This window comes from Ammodytes marinus (genome assembly GCF_949987685.1).
Source record: "Ammodytes marinus genome assembly, chromosome: 6".
Classification (NCBI taxonomy): domain Eukaryota; kingdom Metazoa; phylum Chordata; class Actinopteri; order Uranoscopiformes; family Ammodytidae; genus Ammodytes; species Ammodytes marinus.
The window spans coordinates 16,550,863-16,577,125 of NC_137235.1; the positions used below are offsets into that span (position 1 = coordinate 16,550,863).

Below are 26,263 nucleotides of genomic sequence, written 5' to 3' on the forward strand. Positions count from 1 at the left end.
AATCAGTAGATTTCTGCTCTATCTCACGAGTGCAGCAGCCTGAGTTTTAGTCAGTAATACGAATATCTGCTTACCGGTCAGAAAGAAAAGTATTCAGAATTTGGACTTACAACATTATTTCTTACACACAACTCAGGTTTACAAATAAACAACATGTAATTAAATTGTGATGCCAAGATGAACTGAACATTTGCTAGATTCAAGGTGTCTCAATATTGGGCATTTATATACATATATCATTTTGTTGGCATTGTAGGCAGCACAACAAATCTGTTAACATTGACATTTTTGTGGCAACGAGTTGACAAACACATGCTTACATAAAAATCCAGGAGATACACATTAGCATTATAGTCGTCTTTTGGGTGTGAGTCCAATATTCATTCTTGTGTTTGCCCTCGATCAACTCCTGAGGGAAACATCTGGCTCCAGCTCCTGCTTCACTATATTCAACTGTGTCTGTCTGCTGTTTTGTGCTGAGCAGGTCATGTACAGCGCAGCATTTCTTGTCTTCTCATGGTTATCAGCTAAAAACAGGTGTGGACTCAGTTGCTGCTGGAAAGGTTCATGAGAGTTGCAGTGCAGTGGAACCAAAACAAGGAAGACGCTCTGAAGAGCTGAAAAGAACTGCAGAGTTGAGTGAAAATTCTCTGTGGGTTCATCGTGGATCACACGTGATTGAATATTGATTATTCAACATAATATATATATATACAGTATATACACTCAACAAAAATATAAACGCAACACTTTTGCTTTTGCTCCCATTTTTCATGAGATGGACTTAAAGATCTGAAATTCATTCCAGATACACAATTGTACCATTTCTCTCAAACATTGTTCACAAATCTGTCTAAATGTGTGATAGTGAGCACTTCTGCTTTGCTGAGATAATCCATCCCACCTACAGGTGTGCCACATCAAGATGCTGATCTGACATCATGATTAGTGCACAGGTGTGCCTTAGACTGTCCACAATAAAAGGCCACTCTGAAATGTGCATTTTTTTGCTTTATTGGGGGTCTGGGGACTCAGAACCAGTCAGTATCTGGTGTGACCACCATTTGCCTCATGCAGTGCAACACATCTTCTTCGCATAGAGTTTATCAGATTGTCAATTGTGGCCTGTGGAATGTTGGTCCACTCCTCTTCAATAGCTGTGCGAAGTTGCTGGAGACGGCTTATGGTGGAGAAATGAACATTCAATGCACAAGCAACAGATCTGGTTGACATTCCTGCTGTCAGCATGCCAATTGCACGCTCCCTCAATGCTTGTGGCATCTGTGGCATTTTGCTGTGAGACAAAACTGCACATTTCAGGGTGGCCTTTTATTGTGGACAGTCTAAGGCACACCTGTGCACTAATCATGATGTCAGATCAGCATCTTGATGTGGCACACCAATGAGGTGGGATGGATTATCTCAGCAAAGCAGATGTGCTCACTATCACACATTTAGACAGATTTGTGAACAATGTTTGAGAGAAATGGTACAATTGTGTATCTGGAATGAATTTTAGATCTTTAAGTCCATCTCATGAAAAATGGGAGCAAAAACAACACAAAAAAAGTGTTGCGTTTATATTTTTGTTGAGTGTATATATATATATATATATATATATATATATATATATATATACAGAATATACTGTTTATATAAATATATGTAATATATATATGAAGTATAACGATGAAATCAGAAAAAAAATAGAAGCTCAGAATTCAACTTCATGATCACATTGTTTGTTAACTGAAAGCAAAGACACTGCTTCCAATGCTGCTGTTCTATGCCTTAATTGACTCAATGCTGCAATGGTTGTTTAATCAGCGTAAAATAGTTTGAGCTTGCAATCACATACCGTATATGATACACTGAGAAACATAAAGAAGAGGTACAGGAATGCTGTTGGGGCAAATAATAGCAGAGAGGTTGACAAGAGCGACGATGAACTTGCAGTGAGAGAGGAATGAGCAGAGAGTGTATTAACTGCCAGCGAGGAATACATATCAGCATATATGTGTCAACAAGTGTGCGGCAGCGGCAGATAAGCTGAAATCATCTCTCTTTCTCTCTGCCGCCTCCTTCCCTGACTTGTCCTCATCCTGATCTGTGGGCTACCATCACCATGGAGACGCTCTGCCTCCGAAACAATCCACAGGAGAAATAAATATCTTGTCTGAATGCAAGGAGTGAGGGACCATATGTGTGTGTGTGCAGACTTTCAAAAAGGAAGAGCCATGCACATTTTACCTGCCATCATCTCCAACCAAGTCAACTGTTTTAAAGAGAAGACAAAAAAAATCTATTCCCAAGCGGAAAAAAAACACATCAGCAATGGGCCTGAAACTTACACAAGATATTATAGCAAGTACCTCCTACTAGAACATTCAGTACATTTTTCTGTAATGTCTTTGGTTATATTTACAGTGGCTTGCAAAAGTATTCATACCCCTTGGAATTTTGCACATTTTGTCACATTAAAACCACACACGTACATTTATTTTATTGGGATTTCATGTGATAGACCAACACACAGTGGTGCATCATTGTGAAGTGTAATGAAAATGAAATATGGTTTTACATTTTTTTTAGAAATAAAAAACTGAAAAGCGTGGCGTGCATAAGTATTCAGCCCCCCTGAGTCAATACGTTGTAGAACCACCTATCGCTGCAATAACAGCTGCAAGTCTATTGGGGTATGTCTCCGGCTCTCCGCCAGCTTTGCCCATCTAGAGACTGATATTTTTGTCCATTCTTCTTTGCAAAATAGCTCAAGCTTCAGATTCAGCATCAGATTGGATGGAGAGCTTCTATCAACAGCAATTTTCAAGTCTTTCCAAATATTCTCAATTGTATTGAGGTCTGGACTTTGACTGGGCCATTCTAACACATGACTATGCTTTGATTTGAACCATTCCATAGTAGATCTGGCTGTATGTTTAGGGTATTTAACCTTCTGGAAGGTGAACCTCCACCCCAGTCTCAAGTCTTTTGCAGACTCTAACAGGTTTTTCTGCCCTGTATTTGGCTCGATCCTTCTTCCCATCAACTCTGACCAGCTTCAGGTTCACCTTCCAGAGGGACAACTAGCCTAAAAATACAACCAGATCTACTATGGAATGGTTTAAATCAAAGCATAGGCATGTGTTAGAATGGTCCAGTCAAAGTCCAGACCTCAATACAATTGAGAATCTCTGGAAAGACTTGAAAATTGCTGTTCACAGACGCTCTCCATCCAATCTGATGCTAAATCTGAAGCTCAAGCTATTTTTTAAAGAAGAATGGGCAAAAATGTCAGTCTGTAGATGGGCAAAGCAGGTGGAGACATACCCAAAATGGATTTGCAGCTGTAATTGCAGTGATAGGTGGTTCTACAAAGCATTGACTCAGGGGGCTGAATACTTTTGCACGGCACACTTTTCAGTTTTTTATTTATACATTTTTTTTAAAACCATGTTTCATTTTCATTCCACTTCACAATTATGCGCCACTTTGTGTTGGTCTATCAAATAAAATCCCAATAAAATAAATGTACGTGTGTGGTTATAACGTGACTAAATGTCGAAAATATCAAGGCGTATTAATACTTTAGCAAGGCACTGTATATCACAGCTCACACACATACACACCTAAGTAGGCTTCAAGCAAATCAATAATATGACTCAAGCCTCCATGAAATGCCTATTGCTTCATACTGGCTGGAATGCAACACTAAAAGTGCTGTAATGCGCATGTAACATGGGATTAGCCTCTGTAACATAATCTCAGTTTGAATAGGGAAGCAAAAAGATCAAGGTGGTGTAGGGGGAGGCTCAGGGGGTCCAACTTGTTGCTGCCCTGAAGCCATGGCAACCAATGTGACCGTCCCTCAGCGGCCTGTGTGTGTGTAAAGCCATCATGACGGGCTGACATGTGTTATGTACGCAATACTGCAACATAAGGAAACAGGGAGGATCTTAACACAAGCATAATGTAATGTAATGTGTTGTCATGGCACCCACAACCACAGAAATGTTCATGCAATCAGCTGCGTTGCCATGGGAACAGTAATCTCACGAGAGAGGCTGGTTGAAATGGAGAGAGAAAGATAGGGAGGGAGAGAGAGAAACCTCAGAGTTTACTCAATTCCCCTCATGCTGTCTTTCGTTTTTCAGATCAATCTTTCCATCTCACCTTCGAGCAGCGCGTCAAATCACACATCAGTCGGTTTCATCGGCCCGTACATTAACCTGTGCCTTTACAAAAGACTGACGCATGCAGTGGATTTACAGAAAGGAGGCTGTTCTGTTTATCATTTCGTATCCCTGTACTGGTGATGTATCTTTTACGTGCCGTTTGATCCCTTCTCAAGTCAGAATTCCCTTCTGACTCTGTTGGAAGAAGAAAAATAAGAAGCCACTGGGATGAGCTATCAACAGAACCTCATGCCGATTCATCACGGCCATATGTGTCGCTTGTGTGCGCCTTGCTTACCAACTGTTCCCCGACTAATCACTGTCTGTGAGGGGAATTTATTTTTTAGTTACAGAGACATTGACTCATCAGTGGCATGGACAAGTTCCCTCTTTCCCCTCAAATCACTTCAAACATATAACAGAGCCATTTGATTGTGGCTGTAGAGGGTCACAAATTATTTGACGCTGCAATGCAGGGATGCAAAGGTATAAATCCCTGCAGTGTATGTGTGTGAGGAAGTCTTTGGTGCAAATACGAACACACACACATGAACATACTAAATCAGGTTTGGGTGGATGACTCATAAGCTGGGATAAGTGCTGCCTCTAAAGAGTTACCAGCTACTGTTGCAATGTGTACTACATATTACAAGTGCTGTAATATAGATGCAGTGACTGTGTAACATGTGCAGGCATAGAATATGGTAATTTAAGGTAACAAAGAGAATATAGTGTATGACACTTAGGGTGAACCCTGTAATAATGTTTTCTCAACAGCAGGTACACAAGAGTATTTAGCATGCCCTTCAAAACAAAATAAAGGACGATGCACCATTATATTTATTTTTCTCTCAAAAAGATTACGTATTATTTTGAACACAATTAGTTCTTACAAGGTAAAGCACTGCAGGGACCTGCCCTCTGCCACCCACTCTTATTTGTATTTTTTATACTATTTTAGAATGACTATCCTCATGTGTAACTATTCAATCAAACAGCAATGTAGCCCATCAAGAAATAGCCCTTAAGTAAAGTATGAATAATTAATTTGCATTAGAAGCCTAATTGTAAACCATCTACTTACTTAACATAACATCCAAATAATATCCATGATCAGCGTGATTGCTGGTCTCTCCCAGCATGTGTGACATTTAAACATTTTGTTTGTCAAGTAACTTATTGTCTGCCTGCCCGTGGATTAATCTGCTGTGAAGCACACTTTGTACTGGTTTTCCACTCAAAGATAACAATAACTTTATTTCTTCTGACTAAAACATATTCTTTCAAAAATATGTACAATGTGTACGTATACAACAACAAAAACATTTATTCACAGCACAGCTCTGGTAGCCTAAATACACTCGCAGAGGGTTGTGGACTATACATAAGAAAATATGTTAGGCTCTGAATGTCTTTGAGCTGCAGCCTTTAATAAGAAAGTCCACAGGTGATCTAGGCCCACAAGGACCCGTGTTTAGCAGGAGACATCAGAGAGAGCCCCCCTCTCATTTCAAATGTAACCAAGGGCTTAACAACAGGCGAGGACACTGACCTCCCATCAGCGATATACGTACTTTACTATCTTGTCAGATCACATTTAGTAAGTATTTTTACAAACCTTTTATTCTATTTTGTCAGTGTGTGGACATTACGAATAAGCACAAACCCTTTCATATTTTATTGCTCCAACAAGAGCCAAATTATTAAAGGTTAGACAATACTGCACCAGCCTGTTGTTACTACGTGAGAAGACACATACAGACAATTGTTAGACTTTGCCCTAAAAGGTTAACATGGAGAAAATGTCTGTTGTTTCGATTAAATTAAAGTTATTGCAAGTTCCCCCCCCCCTCCTTATTTTTGAGTAAATATAAGCTAATTTATCAACATAAAGTGAATTGCTAAGATTTGTTAGCAACATGTAATGATTCTCACACACGGTACTGATCACGTAGTGAGCAGATGTGCAATAAGGAAACTCTCCAATAAGCAAAAGGCATGGAATATACTGTATGTTGGTTATTTCTAGGGCATTTAAATCTCCCTCTCATGGGTAAGTCATACACAGGAAGTAGACATAGAGGACCGAGCTAAATTGAATCCACTTATCCGCCCTCCTTACAGTGTATTTATATAGTAAATTAGAATCCACATTTTTGACAGAGAGAGAGAGAAAGAAGGGAGGTGCGGGGGTTAAAAAGAGCAAACGTTCAATGTTCAAGCTACATTTAACTGAAAGTGCTTTTCATTGACAATGAAGCGCTGTAGGAACAACATAGAGTGAGAGAAGGGAAAGAAATAACAAAACAGGAACAAAAACTGAGATATTCAAATAGTCCTCCAGACAGATTCTCAGTGGAAAATAAGTTCAAAGGTAAGTAAAAAAGCAAACAAATAGGAAGTGAGTGACACAGTGTGGAGGCAAAGTAGATGTTTGAATTTCTGACACACTTCCAATTCAGTGTCTCTTTACACGAATGACTGAAAAGAGACAGTCATTCGTGCTCTAGATGCCCAAAAAGCACAATGAAATGGTTCGCTCGCCTTCTTATAAACAGAGCCCAGATTTATTAGACAGCCACTTTTATTGTGCCTATTAAGAAATGCAATAATACCACTCTCCCACTTTAAAGGTGATGCATCGGAGGCAGTACAAGGGTCAAATGGCCTGCAGAAAAAGGATTTCCTTTGGACTCTGATGGAATGGCTCAGACTGAGCGAGTGCAGCCCACAGCCCAGAGACATGAAGACAAACGTCTCGTCAGATCATATGAAAGCAAACTCACAACAAAATATTAATCATTCCTTGCATCATATCTACCAGTGAGGCATTTTCTATCAGCACAGGGATTTGAGATGGAAGTTGAACACACAGAGTCAAAAATACTCACTGTATAATACAAAAAAAATCCCCTTTTCCCTGCAACATTTACACAATAAGCCCCTTAGTGGCTCATCAAAATCAGCTTGGAGCACATTTTCCTAGCGTCCCTGTCCTATCTGTCTGGCAGGAAACAATGAATGGCCTCTAGAGCTCGGTGTGTGCGAGTGTTATCTTATTTGTGTCATGAGCATGTGACTGCTTGCGGTGTATGTATATATTTATGTTTGTGTGTGTTTGGCCCATAGGGTCAAGCAGCCCCTGAATAAAATTGAGAGTGTGACTCACCGAGGCCTCCCATCCCCGTCCATCAACGCTGACAGTATGCTTATCCAGCATGCATGCAGCCCACTGTGGCCTGTAGCTATACAGGACCACGCAGAGACATATGGCCTCATTATTGCTTCTGTCACTGAGGGTGAGAGGATGGGATATATGGAATAATGTATGCGGATGTGTTACGCTGTTTCGAGCCTCTGGGGTCACTACCAAAGTCCCCCAATCCAAAATGCACACCTTTTCTCAGTTGAATGGAGAAAAATGGGGCCGCTGCTTGGAAACACATACTCACAACACACACAAACAGCAGAGTGTCGTCCCAAATGTGTGGCTGAAGGATGAGTGAGAGAGCTAACCCTGTGTCTGGTAGCGCCCTGTGGGGACTGTTATATTCATGGCTGTGGTGTTATTGTTATCTCAGTCCTGTGGGTGGAGGAATCCTAGACCGAACACATAAGTACCCCTGGTAATAAAAACAGAAACATGGTTAAAGACTAGGGTGGAGGTTAAACTATAACAAAAAAATTAAATCGATATTTTTTAAAGTCTTACCCCCCTAATCTGTGCGGTATACTATAAAAACACTGTATGCAAAGCATAAACAATAAATTCTTATGTTTAGGGGTAGCTCAAGTGCCTCAAAGATTAGGACATTTATAAAAATGCAACGAATTACACAACTTTTAGTATCTCTCTAAATTTATTTTGAACAAGACAGTCTTTATTTTGAACACAGTAATAGTGAATTCCTGTTCAGTTTCTGAAAATATCAGTCTAATAATGTCCAGCAAACACTAAATTTAATGTTTTCATGGCAGCCTTTTTCCTGCTATCAGGAATACAGTCTGTGCGTTTACATGCAGACTCATAATCGGGTAAATAAACGAATAAGACTTCAACAGGACTTGTAAAATGCATGTAAACACCTTTATCCGATTTACTTCGCACACAAATCGGCACATTTACGGACAAGCGAAGTCGGATAAGAACACCTCGATAACTCGTTCAGTGTGGGAGCATTTTTTCAAACTGGATGAAACACGGCGCAGACAGTGCAATGCGTTATGCAGCATAAAGTTAAAACGCTCGTCCAAGACTGATGTTTAATCACCTTAGGGGCCACTCACATTAGGGCCGCGGCCCGTGCCCAAGCTCATTTGCATACTAAAGTCTAGAACGTTTGGCTAGTGTGACCACGCCATCCGTATTCCAGCACGGAACAGCCCCTTGGCCACGGCACACTTGGGAGAGGTGTGCCGTGGCCAAAGTACAGATGCTAATGAGATGACACACGCACAAGCAAGCGCACAGGCGGTGTTCCTGACGTGAATTTATTAAGGATGCATAGTCCGTTAACGTCCGCTGCCTTACTAGTCGGCACCAGAATTTCCCACCACTTGGACTTGTAGCTACATAAAATGTGTGAGAATTAACGTGTGTGTAGGCCTAGGTGTGGGCTAATAAAAGGGAGAGGGCTAAATAGGTGAGCGCAGAAAGCAAAGAAAGAAGGTTTTCGTGTTTACTCACGAACCCAACACAACACACAGCGGGACTCCGCGGCCCGGTGATAAGGAAACAGTAGCTACTTTATAAAGACACTTAAAATAACGATCTCTGCCCATACAAAAAGTTCTGACTTGGATTACTTGATAGAGCGATCGATGTGTATAAAACCATCCGGTACGTATGGTCTGATGGCGGGCCGTTATATTAATAATAAACAGCGTGCTGCACAAATATGAGACTGTCCACCGCGACCTATTACGTCAAGGCTACATTTAAAAAAAGTAAATCAAAAAAATAAAAAGGCGGCTGCAGCTTTGGGGTATCAGAAACTTCACAATCATTGAGCTACCTCTAAATATTGTTCAATTGTGCTCATATTTTGCCAGATTTATTTTTTTATATATAGGAACAAAATGAGAGGGTAAGAAGATTATATTTCAAAAGTTCAAAAATAAGCTAAAAAAATAAGCTCCACCCTAAAAGACTATACTAAAATGTTGCAGTAATACATCAACCTCAACCCGGAGATTAATGCAATAGTGGCAGGGGAGAGTACATAATGTTTCCATACTTATTCACATTCCTGAAACTTAAACTGAGAGTGAAAAAGCAAACAAACAAAAACAATATATTATAATATTAGGAAAAAAAGAAGGCCACAAGGCATCCAGGCATATAGGCTGAAATACATTTTACAAATAATAACATCAGTAACTCTAAGTTTCAAGATTAAGCCCTATCGAGCAGTGTGTGTGTGTGTGTGTGTGTGTGTGTGTGTGTGTGTGTAAAATAACCCAACTCTTGTTCCTTTCTTATGTATCCGTTTGTCCTCGAGCATGCAATTAGCTGTGGCATCTCTGATGAATGTGAAGAATAAAAGAATGCCCTATGAAGTTAAATGGGGATTAATTATTGAATACCAATGATCCAGCTTGTTCTGTATTGTGCCAAAAAAAAGGCAAGACGTGGAGGGTTCAGATGAAAAATAATAGATGTTTTTTTAATTCTGAGAGCTGAAGCCCCAGTTCCTCTTGTGTTTAAAGTTTATTATTGGACAATTAAACACATTCTAGTTCTCCTAAGGGAACGAGTCTGCATTTCAGTGTGTTTTCATTCATTCAATCTATGTTGTACTGTAGATGTGGTGGCACATTGGCTGGATTTATTCTGATATATTCGCAAATGAAAAACAAATTTTATTTTTTCACCAGTCAGTTCCTCCTACTCTGACTCATATGAATTAAAAAAAGATTTCCTCTGCTTATTTTCAGCCTATTTTCTTTGCATTGTGCGTGAAGCTCTGCTCCTTTTCTGTACCAAAATGAATTTCAAAGCTTATAAAACGAGGCGAACATGGCTCATTGCTTTTTCATTTGACAGGGTTTTTTGTTCTGCAGGGAAGATTGTCTTTCCAGGACCTGGGCTCAAACTCAAAACAATATTTAATCAGAAGGCACATATTGTTTATTTGAAGCTTGCAAGGACAATGGATCTGTGCTGAAAATATGATGCAAAAGCAAACTTGTTCATCTTGAGGGACAATTGGCAGCTCTTCCAGAGCATTTGATCCAAAGCCCCAGTCCACTTATTTACTATTGCTGTATCATCGAGCTTTCCGCTCTCGCACTTCACATACGCAGTGTATGATGTAGCAGATTTAACATCAAATTCCAAGTCATCACTGAAACAAAATATAGGGGAGAACGGGGGAATCTGAGGCATCGGGTAATGTGAGCCACCCCCTGTATCTAGGCAACGGAAAACATTTGTGGTCATATGAGATATATGTTTTCAAGCCCCTCTCATTTCCTCTTGGCCCTGAAAGAGAGGACCTCATGGTGCTGTGGTAAGCATGTTTTTTTTCACCAAAATAGGTATTTTGCATGTAAAAGTAAATTGTCTTGCTGTCAACTTAATAAACTGTTGTGCCAAAGCAAATGTATTCACGTAGAAAAACTTCTATCATAAGTGTTGATGACATATGTTTTATTTTAATGTCATACACATTGTAGAAAAGCCATCATGCCAAGGAAATACACCAGGAAGACGACCTGGGGCAACCACACGGAAAGAGCACCTTCTCATCTTTCCCTGTAACCTTCAGGGCTGGAATGTAGAGTAGGCCTAGTTGTAGAGTATGACAGGCTGATGTTATAATCCAGTTGGGTCTTCTCCTGTGTTCTGAGTCCCAGGCTGTTCTCGCTGGTTCTGATTTTCCTATGCTTTGACCCCCAGACACAAGCTGGCTCTAAGGGTCCTGTGTTCTGACCCCCAGACTGTGTTCTAATCTAACTGGTTCTATCTTTCATTTGAATCTTATTAAAACCTTTTGAATTATAATATGTTGTATTTGATTTTGTTCAGAGTTACTTTTAAGTGTTTAGAAAATTTGCTTTGCTTAATTGACCAAACTCCATCATTCTTTTACTAGTCCGACATTAGTTCTGGAATGTGTGGCTAGCTTTCAGGATTCTTACTGTTACAATGTGTGTTGTTATGGTAGTTTCAGAGTGGAAGAAGTAAGTGGATCAGTTTACCCCACAGCTGGGGTAAAGTGAGCCACATGACAACTTTTTTTAAAACAATCATATTTTCACTGCCCTTTGTCTTGAAAAAATTCTGCTAATGCCCATTTCTAGGAAACATTCTGAATTAATGGGAAATGTGTAAATTTGAGTGATAAATCATTTTAGCTCCCTTAGAGGGGAGCAAATGTAAAAAGTGGCTCAGATTACCCCGTTCTCCCCTACTTGATTTCACACTGTAAAAAACAAAAGCAGCTTCTCTTTTCTAGCCGGTGTTCATGTACTTACCCAAATCAAAGATTGGATTATAGCAGCTATCGGTACTCTGAACTATCTCAAACAGAGTGTTTCCGCCCTGGGCAGGTCCTATTTTTTTTTGCTCTACAACATAGGTAGCTGTAGCTATTTATACACACACTATATATGTTTATATACTGTATATATACAGTATATGTATCTCCATACCTTGTGTTTTAGTTTTGCAAAGCCCTTTAGCATGTAGAGTAATCCAAAGCTTGACAGGCCTGCCAACCACCCCTAATTAAAGGTGGTGAACTATGATTGGGTGTGATTTCTCTTAAACATTTTCAGTCTGTTTTACAAATATTTGTATTGGTTTATTGCACTTCTTCCTGCTGTCCCCCCTAATGATGCATCCCCATTGTGTTGACTCACTTCAGTATTTCCTTGGAGTGGCCGGAGTTGGAGCTCTTTTTGTCCGGTGTCCCGAGGCAACTTGACTTCAGCAGGGTGTGTGGCCCCCGGTCCAGCATCATGGTGGAGGTCGCCGTGGCAATGACAGCCACTGCATCACGTACCCTGGCCTCGATGTTGTAGTCCCATTCGTCATATGACACCGAAATAAGCCCTGGGAAAAGAGAGAGAGATGGAGCAAGGTGAGAGAAAGGGATGTATTCCCATAGTGGAAAAGAAAAAGAAAGGCAGAAAGAAAGAAGAAAAAGGAGGGGAGAGAAAGAGAGGGTGGACATAAATAGGCAGGCAGAGGCCGGATGCTTTGACAAATAGCTGGAGGGGTCAAATACATACAAATATGTATGAAAATATTTTACAGGTGCTTGTTAAGTAGCAAAACACAAAATAAAGAGGGCAATCATATGAACAATATTTAAATATTCCAAGCAGCGCTGGAGCCGTCATCTTTGCTTTTTTGAAAAAAGAAAAAAATCTCACACAGGTTAACATTTGAAAAAATTACTGGGTATCAGCATCAGTAAGAACCACGTTTATCCCATAGCTCCTTTTTTCATGCTTGGCTTTTCAAGCATGATGAACAGATGACTATCAAGTGGCAGCCACCATTTCTTACATCCATTAACGATTGAATTTTCGGCTCATTTTCCATGGTTGGTTTGGCTTATGTGTTCACATTCTGCACATGCACCGTAAATCTGTTGGAAAAAAGGCAACCCTGCAATTCCAGGAAGCATCTGTGTTGTTACTGGTTTCACACGTTAAAGTGTGATTTTTCTCCCTGACCTGTACTATAAAAAAAAAACAGTACTTAAGGAAATGCTTTGAATAAACGGCTCTAGAATGCTTGATGAGTGGAATGGTGCCTTGGAGAGCGGTCTTTTTCCTGCCTGACCAATTCCCAAGAGATATTTTCAAACAAAATTACTGGGAATTCTCTGAATGAGGGACTCCAGTGAGGCCACAGCTCAGGTCTATTATAATAATTATTACTGACAACTAAATACTGCCAAAATATAACAGTAAAGCTTGTCAGTACACATTTATCACATATTTAAATGTATATTGGGGAGAGTGAGGTGAGATGTGCCACTTTTTACTCAAAGTGACTTTAAAGTGAGGCCTTGACAGTAAAGTCTCCAACTCAAATATGTACATATTTTTCGGGGTGTTGTGCATCCCCGGCAACAATAAGTTTGGATCTGAAATAAACTGTTGAAGGAATATAGCTTTCGGAAAAAAAGTTGTCTTGTGGCACAACTTGCCCCCGGTGTGGTGTAAATTGTGCCACAAGAGAGAATACCATGGGGTTAATTGTGCCATTGATATATATCTCATGAACTGTAATGCAAGACAAATCCATTAGACAATCACTTATTAAAGGTTTATTTAAAGTAAATAAAGTAAATATTTTACAAAGATTGAAGGACAATTTCCTTAAACAAGGCCTAGCAGATCTAATGGTTTTACCTGCAAAGCTCACAATGACAAAGTCACCATCATCATCTTTCTGGCCATCTGAACTCTCATCAGTGGTGTCGTTAAGTGGAATGGAGATGTCAGTCTCTTCTGAGCTACTGTAGACAATCACTTTCTTTTGGTGACCAGCGTATACAGCCATGCCAATGGCACAACTCTCAGAATTTACTTTGCACTAGCTACTCCGCCCTTGTAGTACCAACTGCCACCTGGCATATGCGATTCCCTCTCCATTTCTGCCTTTAAATCAAGGCTCAAAACCCATCTGTACACCCTGGTTTTTCCTCCCCATTAACTACCTTACCTCTGCAATACTATCTTTGTTTATATTTCAGTGATTCTTGAGAAGTGGGACAAAACAGGGTGCAATGTTGAAAAAATACAAACCCTATGTTTCGGCAAATTAAATTACATGTACAGTGGAAATAGAAAGTTTACACACCCCTACTAAAATGCCTGCGTTTTTGATGTAAAAAAATAAGAACCCGTTTAATAATGTCACAAAAAAATCCACCAGTAATATGACATTTAACCTGTTCAAATCAATTGAAAAGTTGCAGAAATATCTTAAGGGGGAGGAGTAAAAAATAAGAAACTGAAATAGGGTGACTGCACAAGTGTACACACCCTCTTATTACTGGGGGTGTGAATGGGATTTGAATGAACCAATCACATTCAAACCCATATAAAATAGGAGTCCATACACACCTGCAATGATTAAAAGTTCAACTGATTAACCCCAAATAAAATTTGGCTGTTCTAGTAAGCTTTTCCAGACATTTTCTCAGTCACATCACACAGCAGAAGACATGGTCCACAGAGAGCTTCCAAAACATCAGAGGGATCTGATTGTTAAATGTTATGAGTCAGGAGAAGGTTACAAAAGAATTTCCAAGGCATTGGATATACCATGGAACACAGTGAAGACAGTCATCATCAAATGGAGAAAATATGGCACAACAGTGACACTACCAAGAACCGGACGTCCCTCCAAAATTGATGAAAAGACCAGAAGAAAACTGGTGAGGGAGGCTAGCAAGAGGCCTACAGCAACATTAAAGGAGCTGCAAGAATTTCTGGCAGATAATGGCTGTGTGGTATATGTGACTACAATCTCCCGTATTCTTCATGCAACTGAGCTATGGGGTAGGGTTGCAAGACGGAAGCCTTATCTGTCAAAGAAAAACATCCAAGCGCGCCTCCATTACGCTAAAACACACATGAAGTCTCCCACAAACATGTGGAAAAACGTGTTATGGTCTGATGAAACAAAGGTCGAACTTTTTGGACATCCTTCCAAAAGGTATGTTTGGCGCAAAAACAACACTGCTCATCACCCAAAGAACACCATACCAACAGTGAAGCATGGTGGTGGCAGCATCATGCTTTGGGGCTGTTTTTCTTCAGCAGGAACTGGGGCTTTAGTCAAGGTTGAGGGAATTATGAACAGTTGCAAATACCAGTCAATATTGGCATCAAACCTTCAGGCTTCTGCCAGAAAGCTGAAGATGAGGAGGAACTTCATCTTTATGCACGACAACGACCCAAAGCATACATCCAAATCAACCAAAGAATGGCTTCACCAGAATAAGATTAATGTTTTGCAATGGCCCAGCCAGAGCCCAGATCTGAATCCGATCGAAAATCTGTGGGGTGATCTGAAGAGGGCTGTGCACAAAAGATGCCCTCGCAATCTGACAGATTTGGAGCGTTTTTGCAAAGAAGAGTGGGACAAAATTGCCATATCAAGATGTGCTACACTGATAGACTCCTACCCAAAAAGACGGAGTGCTGTAATTAAAGCAAAACGTGCTTCAACTAAGTATTAGTTTAAGGGTGTGCATATTTATGCAAGTAGGTTATTGTGTATTTTTAGTTTTTCTAATTTTCCCTGAAAAGATTTCAGTTTGTCTTTCTTTGACTTGTCCAGGTTATAGGACACATTAAAAGATGGAAAAAGTTCTGAAATGATTATCTTGTTTCCTTTTTATTACATCACACAAACCATGCATTTTAGAAGGGGTGTGTAGACTTTTCATATCCACTGTATGTATCCAACATATACTAAGCTACTGAGCTAAGCTTTGACACAACCTCCCAGCTTTAGTTTTTTTTACCGTCATTGGCCTACCACCACCGTCAGATGTCATCTCCGTCAGATTTCCTGTCTGACGGTGTTGACATATTTAACGTTTCTTAAACATAACAAATGGAATTTATCTAGTAGCCATTTGGTTTTTCTGTTGATGTTAGGTGCTAGTATGAATTACTTCAGGAAAATAAAATGATCAAAAAATGTCAAATACCTTCTTTAGAAATTGTAAGTCGGTGTTGGCATATCATGGTTGTGACACAGGATTTTCAAGATTCGGAATGTAAAATATTCTAAAACTACAACACTTTTCAGAGCCTGTCTGACTCTAATGTACTCTGCAGAGGTAGAATTTGACAAGAGGTCCTTCAAAGTGACAGCTGCCCCTTATTTCGCCTGATTTTATTACATTTTACATAATGAAATGTCTGACGGTGTTGACTTACAGTAAAGTGGTCCCACCACTTAGAATCCTTATAAAACATGAATGTGTTGTAGAAAAACTGTTTTGATTGATGTGAGAGATTATTTAGTGTTGCTTTTGATAAAAAAAGCTCTTTTTAATCATTAAAGTAAATTTTTGGAAAACTTCTCTGAGGACACACTGTTTTGGACGTCGTGAGAAGATAACAAGTGTCATATATTTGACATAATAATGATAAAATTAATTTAAGGGGATAATTGTGCTCCAGACATTCTATTCTTAATCCCTAATAACTACAATTTTAAATATGTTTAGTTTTAAAATAACAGCAGTTACATATGGAAGACGGCCTTTTGTCCCGGTTCTCAAGAATCACTGATGTGTATGTCTGGGCTTTATGTATTTTATTTTTGTCATTGTTATTTTATCTTAATTTTTTACCTACTGAATGTACAATGTTCAGCACTTTGGACAGTGCAAACTGTTATAAATGTGCTTTTTTAAATACATTTTACTTACTCACTTACTTATAACTCACCCCAGGCCCTCTGGCACAAATCACCCCAACCCCAGAATTTTGGATAATAAGCATGATGCAGCAGTTTAGGGCTGTCAAATGTTTTCAAACGTGTCTATAATTGTTCAGATACAATAATCAAAAAAGCTTGATCATGGAATTTTAGTTTTTTGAGCTTACATGTGCTTATATCTTATTTCATGTTTCTCCCTTCTTTACAGGATGAGTCAAATGGATGGCTCTTCTTAAATATGTGCTCACATTTCCAATTTCTTCTATGGTTTTCTAGAAACAAGGGGTGGCACAACTTCCCCACCGGAACAACTCAGGCCACTCTCCCCTACTGTGTATACAGTATACACATACAGGGGTGCCCTGACATCTATAAACTATTGAGATGTAATAGTATAACTACTGTGAAGAAATAAGGGCATCTCTAAAAGCTCCTACTTTATATGTTGCATCGTGTGCAAATTATAATGTTATAAGATGATATCTTAATCATCACAAATAGTATAAAACTACAAACATTACGACATATAAAATGTTTATCTGGAGAGAAAGGAGCATTTATACAGTGCTGTGTGAAAGTTTATGAACCCCTTGAGCATTTTGGAATTTTATTGTGTTTAACCATTATTAATTCATTTTGATCAATACCAGTATTTTTTATATGAAATGACAGATGTTTGTTTATCAATTCAACATTTTTCTTTTCCAGAAATCAATTGTTAAAAGAGATAAAACAAATTATTTGCCAACTTTTGTATGTGCAAAAGTTTGTGAACCCTGAGCTGCATTGCTTAAATCAAGCAGGTTAACACAATCAGGTGGGCCAAACTGATTGATGAAATAGACCAATGTAATGAGAGATCTTTAGGGAAGAAATTGGGTGGCATTAGATAAAAAATGTGCGGTGGCAAACGTTGGTATTTATAAAAACATTATTTGCGGAGAAGTGTGCGTATTCCTACGCCAACTTTCGACCATGCGTAGAGCTACCGCAAGGTTTTCCTGACTCGGGGAATCAGCGACACTCAATGGCAACACCACGAAATAAAGCTCAGTCGTCAGAAAAGCACAGACAAATGACTGTGAAATGCTTGGCACCCAATATATTTAGTCAATAAAATGTTGTCACACAATTTTATATATGTAGGCCTACTACAGGTATGCTAATACGTGATATTGCATACAGCACAAAGTTGGGCGAAACTGCTTTACAAAGACTATAACGACTGTGCCAATCATGATATTTGATAAGCTCGCGCGCGTGTGTTTGTGTGATAGTTACTGCAGCACATGCACGTCACAGGCTTTCTTCCTTCCCAGCCGCTTTCTTTGCGGCCGGTTACCTCCCTTTTTTCCTCATGTCAGTCAAAAGTTTGTGCTTATTAAGAGCGTCATCATATTCAGGAGCTATTTAGCATTCGCCATTTATGGTAGATTGTGGGATGAAACTGGGAGGTGAAGTGGGAGGACACGGGGTGGAGATCGTCTGCACACAATTCACCGCAAGTGGGTATTTATAAAGGGAAGATTGCTGATTTTTTTTTGCGCAGCACATATTTGGCTTTGTGCGGACGTAAAAATGTTTTAGGATGGTTTCTACGCACACCGTTATAAATGAGGCCCCAGGTCAGTTTAGGCTCACCAAAGTGAACCCATACAGGGTCACTTTGGTCAAATCACTAGATGAAATGTTTGGGTTGGCTTTTAACTGAAAAGTCACTTCTAGGCAGATGTTCAGTCACTCTTAAAGCTCTCCATTTGTAGATGATTTGCCTTACAGTGGACCGATGGAGCTCAAACTTTTTTTAAATTAATTTATAGCTGTCCCCAGACAAATATGCAGCATCACAACTCTATTCCTGAGATCCTCAGAGATTTGTTTCCCTTTTAGCATGTCTGACCTGTATGGGTTCACTTTGGTGAGCCTAAACTGACCTGGTTTTATGTCTGTTTTATCTAGTGCCGCCCAATTTCTTCCCTAAAGATCTCTCACTACATTGGTCCATTTCATCACTCAATTTGGCCCATCTGATTGTGTTTACCTGCTCGATTTAAGCAATGCAGCTTAGGGTTCACAAACTTTTGCACATACAACAGTTGTCTCTGCCCCATTTCAACTCTGTCTCTACACTATCAATAAAGCATAAAAATGCCCAAAAAATATCTTAAAAAAATAAATAAAAATAAAATAAAATTTGGTCGCATATTGTTCTCCATCTCTAGCAACAGGTTCATCTCCTGCCGTTGCCATTAACATAATTTTGTCTGAATGAAAGAAGCGCCTGGGTGACATTTTTTGGTATTTAGGGGAGAACGGGGTAAGTAGGCACACTTTTTACTCTAGTGAGAATTGCTCATCACCAAAACATCTGTCAATAGCCATTCCTACATTAAATTGAAGCTTAAGGTGTTGGCTAGAAATGTGTGTCTCTCTTTTTTTCCAACTTATTGTAATGAAGAAGTAATTTACCATCAAAGACACTCTGACACATTGTGACAACCAACCCCATCAAGGGGTCGGTTGTCACACACTATGGGGTTGTTTGTCACAATGTTATCTTAATGGGAAAAATCTTAAAAAGAAGGCAAGGAGGCAGAACCAAATTTGAATGTTTAATTGCATTGTCAAGTTGACAAATAGGCCTACATAACGTTGTGTAGCCTTGGCAGCTGGTCTAGTTTGGGATGCACTGGGTTGTTTTGATTTTGTTGCTCTTTTTTCTTTTGCTTGCTACCTGCCTTTTCCTGCTCTATTCTTTCCTTCTCTGGGGTGTCAGTGAGGATACAGCTTGACAATTTCTTTCGTTATTGGGTTCCTTTTCTGGCTGCAGCCTTGAGATAACATGTGACAACCAACCCCCCAAAAAATGTGACGACCAACCCCAACTTGAATTTCTTGCTAGCATCAAGGCCAACAACCATCTGACAACTAATTAGCTTGCTAACCACAATCTAAACTATAGTTTACCCTTCACACTTTCTGAGGGTAACAAGTGTTTTGTTATAAACCCATTGTGTAAAAGCCTAGAAGAAAAATACTGAGAAGCAAAATATTTTGAATTTGACATGAAAAACACAAAACATCCTCTCACCTGAAATGCAGCTGTCTTCCTCCAAGGAAGTCTATGTATGTGACCTCTGATCCCAATTCTGGACCTTTTTTATATCAACATTTCAGAGCTAGCGCGCTCTGGTGGCGAGATATAACGAATGTGACATCCAACCCATGTGACAAATTACCCCGTTCTCCCCTACTTGAAAACCAGCTGAAAGCAGGTACTATAATTGGTAACATTATGTCAGGAACATATCATGTGGCCATTTTAGAAAATAGAAAATCAGCTGACTTCAATGCTTTGCTTAGCCTGAACGTAACATGTACTCACAAGCTTCCTAAAAAGGGTAGTGGAGTCAAAAGTGCAATTTTTGTCTTGGAAATGGAGTGAAAGTGAAAGTTTTCCAAAAAAGCAGAAACTCAAGTAAATTAGCCTACAGATCAAAATATACTAAAAATATGTACTTAAGTTCAGTACTCAAGTAAATTTACGTTGTTACTGTCCACCACTGCAAAACATCAACATATATCAAAAATTATTATTTTGGAGGCACTAATAGTGATGTGGGGTTTCACCAAGATGTTTGTCTAGCTGATTTCTTAGATTAATATATATTATAAATCTAAAAAGTTTTCCGATTTCTCAAATTCACAAACTTTCAAGGAGCTCAACGACACCTCGAAACCCTGCAATGTCTGTCTGTGTGGAAGTGGAACTTGGCGTTTGGGTGTACCTGTAGGAAAGACAGAGGGAACATGGTCTGCATCTCCTGCCACCAGCGAGGGCACGATCCAGGTGAAACCATAACCTGTGAGGCCCACTGAATGGGCCACCTCGAAGATAGTGGAAGCCTCCTCCTTTGTGCAGTAGAGCAGTATTACAGGACTCTGCAGTTTCTTCAGCTGATTCTGGATCTTGGAGTCTCCGTCGTCCACTGACATGTCCAACAGGAGGACTTCTTCAAGCTCCCAGCCCACAAAGCTGTTCTCGATGGTACTACGGATCTACACAGGAAATACAGATGCGATTTTGAAATCCGCACACATAAAATGGAAATTGTTATGAAGAAAAATAAAATAAAAATGTACTGAGATTTCTCCCCCTCCAGCTCCCAGATTACTAAACTGTTGTGTCTTAACACATCTTCTGGGAGTAAGAAAAAAGTGGTTGTTTCTTTTAAAAAGGAACAAGAACAATAGTACATACAATCTTTTCCACAAATCTAATGGCTATATCCTCACACACATACACACACACACACACACACACACACACACACACACACACACACACACACACACACACGAAAAAACTCTGATGGAGATAGTGTCTATTTTTTTCTTTCAGGGTAAGAAAGTAATAGCTGTTCCTTAAGGGGAATCAACACTAATTAAATTATACAAGTTATGAGCTTTTTGTATAAAGTATTTCCCATTACAACAGTAATTTTCTTATTTAATGCAGAAAAACAACGTTTCAATATCAAACGTATGTTTGTAATATGCTTGAGAGGGGGCAGTAGTACGGAGGAAGCTGTTAATAACTGGCTGCACAATATGAACAGGATAAAACATTTATTGCTACTTTATTCATCAGGGATTTAGAATAGTTTCCTTAACTATTTTGAAGCTATATGCACGGGCGAAACCACCCATTCTGGGGGGTTGTGTGTACCCCAACACTGAGAAAAGACCAATCTGTCTCCTGCAATGTGCAGTAGAAAATGCGTTCTTAATTGATCAACACTGAACATCTGCCTCCTTATTTTTTAAATGTTTGTTAAGAAAGAAGTTAAAAGTAAAGTAATGTCAGGTGATAGATTAATGTCTGTTAGAACAAATATGTACATTTCATGATACTTTTTCCAATGATAGCGAAGCTATTGCATTTTAAAAGCTGTCTATGTTTTGTTTTTTTTAGCTTTGGTTCTGGTTCTGATCGGCTATTAAGCTGGTTTTTGTGGTAAACTGGAAACCCTTTATGTGTTGGTGAATCTCCCATTTGACTCCATTGTTTAAAAAGTTTACAGCTAGTAGCATTCTTCAACTTTTTTCCAAGGGATACATCAAGTGTACCTGTGCTCAATGACAATAAAGTTGAATCTAATCTAATCAAATGTTTCAAGGTTATGCATTTGTCTTGGTGATACTGCTACACACCCATAGTATTGTATATTGTATAGAATAAATACTCTTTATTACTTTTATATCTTTATGAATGTGTCTGCATATGTGTTTATTTACCTTAGTGACAAAGTCCTGATAGCCAGGGTAGTAGCTGGTGACTATAGAGAAGATGTACCAGTCATACTCCTCCATGATGTTCAACATGACAGAGGCCTGCTGCTCGATGGATGGACCAAACTGGAAAAACATGGATTGGTCGTCCTGGAAGCAGAGACAAGGAAACAATCAGCAAACAAGGTCATGAGTCATACAACATGAGAGAGAAGTGGAAGGTAGGGCACAGAAGATTAAAGAGTATGTCCAGCGGCTGCAGCAGCAAATTTAGTCCTATAAATCCCAGTTGTGCATTATCCTTAAATATACTAAATGTACTAAGAATAAAGAAAGATACATTTTTCAATGTAATAATGATGCATTAAGATGAACTTTTGACCCTACTCATAATGTATATACATATCAAATAACTGTTAATACATTCAGTATGGTGCAGAGAGTACAAAAGGTAAGATGTCCAACTGGTTCAATGGTATTTAATGTAGGGCACCAAATGTGTGTACAGACATCTCTGCCGAAAATAATGTCTCCAAGGAAAGAGGAAGATGAAAGAATGTAAGAAGAGGTTTTTGAGCTCCAGGAGCCTGACGTCTGGTGCGACGGATTGGTCAAAGTCAGTCACCCATGTAAAAACGCCAAGCAACTCATCAGGGCAGAGAAGTCAGGACGGATTATTCACTACTGTTATTGGCTGGAGGCGACATGCAGAGGGGCCGTAATGAGAACAACCCCGTGTCAGGGGTCTTCTGTGTGTCCACATTGAAATATACTGTTGAAGGGTGACTGAGATTGCTGAAGGGTGTGTTCAATGGTTGAACACTGGCAGCTGTTTAACTGTTTCACTGTCTATGTTGTTCAAGGATGGACGTCAATGTTTAAAGCAAAATAATAGTTAACCATTTTGGAAAATACCATGAAAGTCAGATGACAGGGTTTACACACATTCTCATGTTTTTGTGTTAAACACAGAGTTGAGAGACATGATTAGCCTGGTTTAGCGTGAAGACCAGTGAATAGGCAAGCGGCTAGCCTAGCTCTGTCCAAAGTGAGGGAGTGAACAGCCACTTTACAATACTTGAGAAGAAATTCCCTCTTCAGGGATGGTCTAAATGAGGCCCCAAAGAACACTTACACCCGGATGCACTGCTATACATATGTTAAATGCAATTTCATGTCTTTCGGCAATCGGCATACAAGAACTATGTGTATGCATCTATATGTGCAATCAGTCATACATGTTAGTCATACAGGAGGCTGAGCAATCCTCGAGATACAGGCGCAACCTCTACTCTACATCAAAGCCAGCCCATCCCTCCCTTTTTAGTTAGTCAGTATGTATTGTGTACATTTTGTGAATGTTGATGTGTGATTTGCTGCTGCTTGCCCTCTTCTCCTGTCCAACAGGGACCACAATGGAAATAAGCATTTGGGCTTTTTTGTGTTATCCCTGGCTATTTATGTATTTTAATGTATAACACAGAGTGCTGTTCATATTTTATATCAAATAGTCAAATAAAATCATTCATCCCTTCATATCTTTACCCACAGGGGCAGAAATGATCTGTTACCTACTTTTTCACGGTAATGAGGTAATAACATTGCAGTGTCAAGTCATGGTGAGGGATAGAAGAGTGTGTGTGGGTTGTCGTGTGTGTGTAGGGGTGTGCAAAATACTAGTAGATACTTTGGGGGATTTTGACAATAAATGGTAATTTGTCAGTTTTTCCTGGTTTTTCAATGACTCAAAGCGCTTTACAGTGTTTTGTACACATTCACCCAATAACACACACATGCATACACCGATAGCAGCAGCTACCACGCAGGGTGCAATCTAACTATCGGGAGCAATTTAGGGTTCAGTGTCTTGCCCATGGACCCTTCCACATGTGGCGGGGAAACGGGGGATCAAACCACCGACCCTGCAAGCCAGTGAACGACCCCCCTACCCACTTTGCCACAGCCACCCATAATGATAATTGAAGATATTTTGCATCTGTCAAAACTGTGTAAGAAAAGAAGAACTCAAATGTATTTCTTAAACCTTATATTCTAGTTGCTTGTTAATATTATATAATGATAGTATTAATAAAATATACTTAATTAAGAAAATGATTTACTGGATTTATTATACAATAAAATAAAGCTTATAAATAAAATACCAGTTTGCTATATTGAGCAATACAGAGAGATTGTTGTGGAACCGATCCACTTAATCAACTGTAAACTCATTTGGCAATGGCTTGAATGTAGCCGAGCTAGTTAAAAACTATAGCTTTAAATGGACTGCAATTATATAGTGCTTTTTTCCAAAGCGCTTTACATACACACACACACACACACACACACACACACACACACACACACACTCAAACACTGATAATAGCAGCTACCACGCAGGGTACAAGCAAATCATCGGAGCAATTTGGGGTCTCAGTGACTTGCCCAGGGACACTTCGACATGTGGCAGGAGGCGGAGGATTGAACCACCAACCCTGAAATCAGTGGTTAACTACTCTACCTGCTTCGTCCCAGCTGCTCAAATAACAAATTTGTAAAGATGAGCGCTACATGTAATTTGCCCTAACCCTTGCCTTCTGACATTATTATACCATCTGTGGATACAGTCACTTCCTTTAACCATGTTCACTATCTCTCCTACCATCTGTTAACCACAAAGAAACCTATCCCCATATTTAAATGATGAAGCTGGAAATATTTTCTTTTTCTGATCGTCAGCAAATCCCATAAAATGAACAAAACAAAGGAGTTTATCCTACTAACATGAACTGTCCGTGTAGCTAAATCTGACAGTTAATTCCTCTGTGCCAGTGCCACAGACCTCCATTGTTCCATGTGTTTTCATTATGATTGACATAATTGATTGACAATCTAACACACACCGTCCTATTGCTGTAAATACTCAGTAAGGCACTATGTGTATTAATCCGTTGCTGAAAATAGTCAAATCAAATGCGCAATTATACTCCTGTTTGATTTGCTTTTCTAAATTACTACTGAGCATGTTTAAATTGCATTTTTGTGACTAGTTCTTTAAGCTTAGCATCTTGAGTGGGAGTATGGATGGCATAGACAAGGTAACAAGTTGAAAGGTGGACCAATGCATTGTTGGTTTTGGTCTTTGCGTGGGATTTGCGTGAGTCTCCACTATACTGAATGGACTCAGCACTAAAAAGTTAAATTAAAATATTCAACGGCAACACTTTTTCCCAAGTAAAATGTCATGGTTACTGTTAATGTTTGATAACCAACAGAACATAATGTCAACACTGCACAATGAAATGGTCACAATTGAGGACCCTACGGACAGTCAAGTTCTCATAATTTTAGTGTGAATCTGCGATTTTAAGCAGTGGAAACAATTAAAAACTAGCATGGGATGGTTTTTTTATGAACAGTTTACGGCATTCTTTGATTCAATAAAATTGAAACAACATTGGACTACTTTATGCCTTAAGCATTTCCCCACCAGTATTGTATTCTTGGTAAGAAGAACAGTTTTGTTATGCTTTAAGACATTTGTTAATAATTGAACAGCTCATTAAATAAATGATAAAGAAGTGGAGACCTTCTTTTTGGTTTCTACTAGTCATTGTATCTGAAGGAGGTTTGGTGCTTTTTGGGTGGACTCATGACCTCAGTATTTTTCTAAATCCAGGCTGCTCCTGAAGAAGGTAGCTTTACCGAAAATGGTTGTATTCTATGGATTATACAGACTAATTAGGAAATTGTTTTTGGACAGACGGGTTAATAATGAATTATTTAAATGTAACGTAACAACTGAAATTCCATCCAACAACAACTTAGTTGTATTTGAGTTGCAGCAGGCATCTCAGAGACAAATATCATATGATATATTTGTATTGGTTGGGTGAATGGATTTTCCTCAGTGTGACTTTATACATTTTCTCTCTTTATCAAGCTGAGCTACATTCTTGTGCCTTTCTTTTTCATCACCGAGCAACTCTGCTGTTGTAGATCTTGCTTTTTTCCATTTATTCTCACTAACATACTCACACGGTATCCATTTCTCCTTCAACCCCCTAGACTCCCTTTTTGTCTTGTTATCGCTCTCTCCTGATTCTTTCATTCTTAAAGTGGGCTCAGAGAGGTGTAATCACTTGTGAGACCACAACCTTCTATTCAGAGGGATCGTGAGGGCACTACTTACTTGGTTCTCCCCTTCTTAGATGACCACTAATCATCATCTCATTCTACTTTCTCTTTCATATCCTAATCAACCCTATTCAATGTCTGTCCTTCATTCACATGGCATTAGTGTCAATTATTGTTCTCTATCTCTCTCTTTCTCTTAACCCCTGCCTCGCAATATCGTTCTCCTCTCTCT

General features: G+C 39.3%; 1 protein-coding gene across 1 annotated transcript in view; it reads right to left on the bottom strand.

Annotated features, from left to right (window-relative positions):
- grin2bb (glutamate receptor, ionotropic, N-methyl D-aspartate 2B-b) overlaps positions 1 to 26,263 on the bottom strand; it is a gene marked incomplete at its 3' end in the record, with an annotated part of 71,791 nt that overhangs the window by 21,660 nt on the left and 23,868 nt on the right. Inside the window, exons 2-4 of the mRNA XM_080029507.1 lie at positions 21,901 to 22,044; positions 20,391 to 20,661; positions 12,042 to 12,234 (exon numbers count right to left, since the gene is read on the bottom strand). Of these exons, the coding sequence (XP_079885633.1) occupies positions 12,042 to 12,234; positions 20,391 to 20,661; positions 21,901 to 22,044 (608 nt within the window). The remainder of the gene's footprint in view (positions 1 to 12,041; positions 12,235 to 20,390; positions 20,662 to 21,900; positions 22,045 to 26,263) is intronic.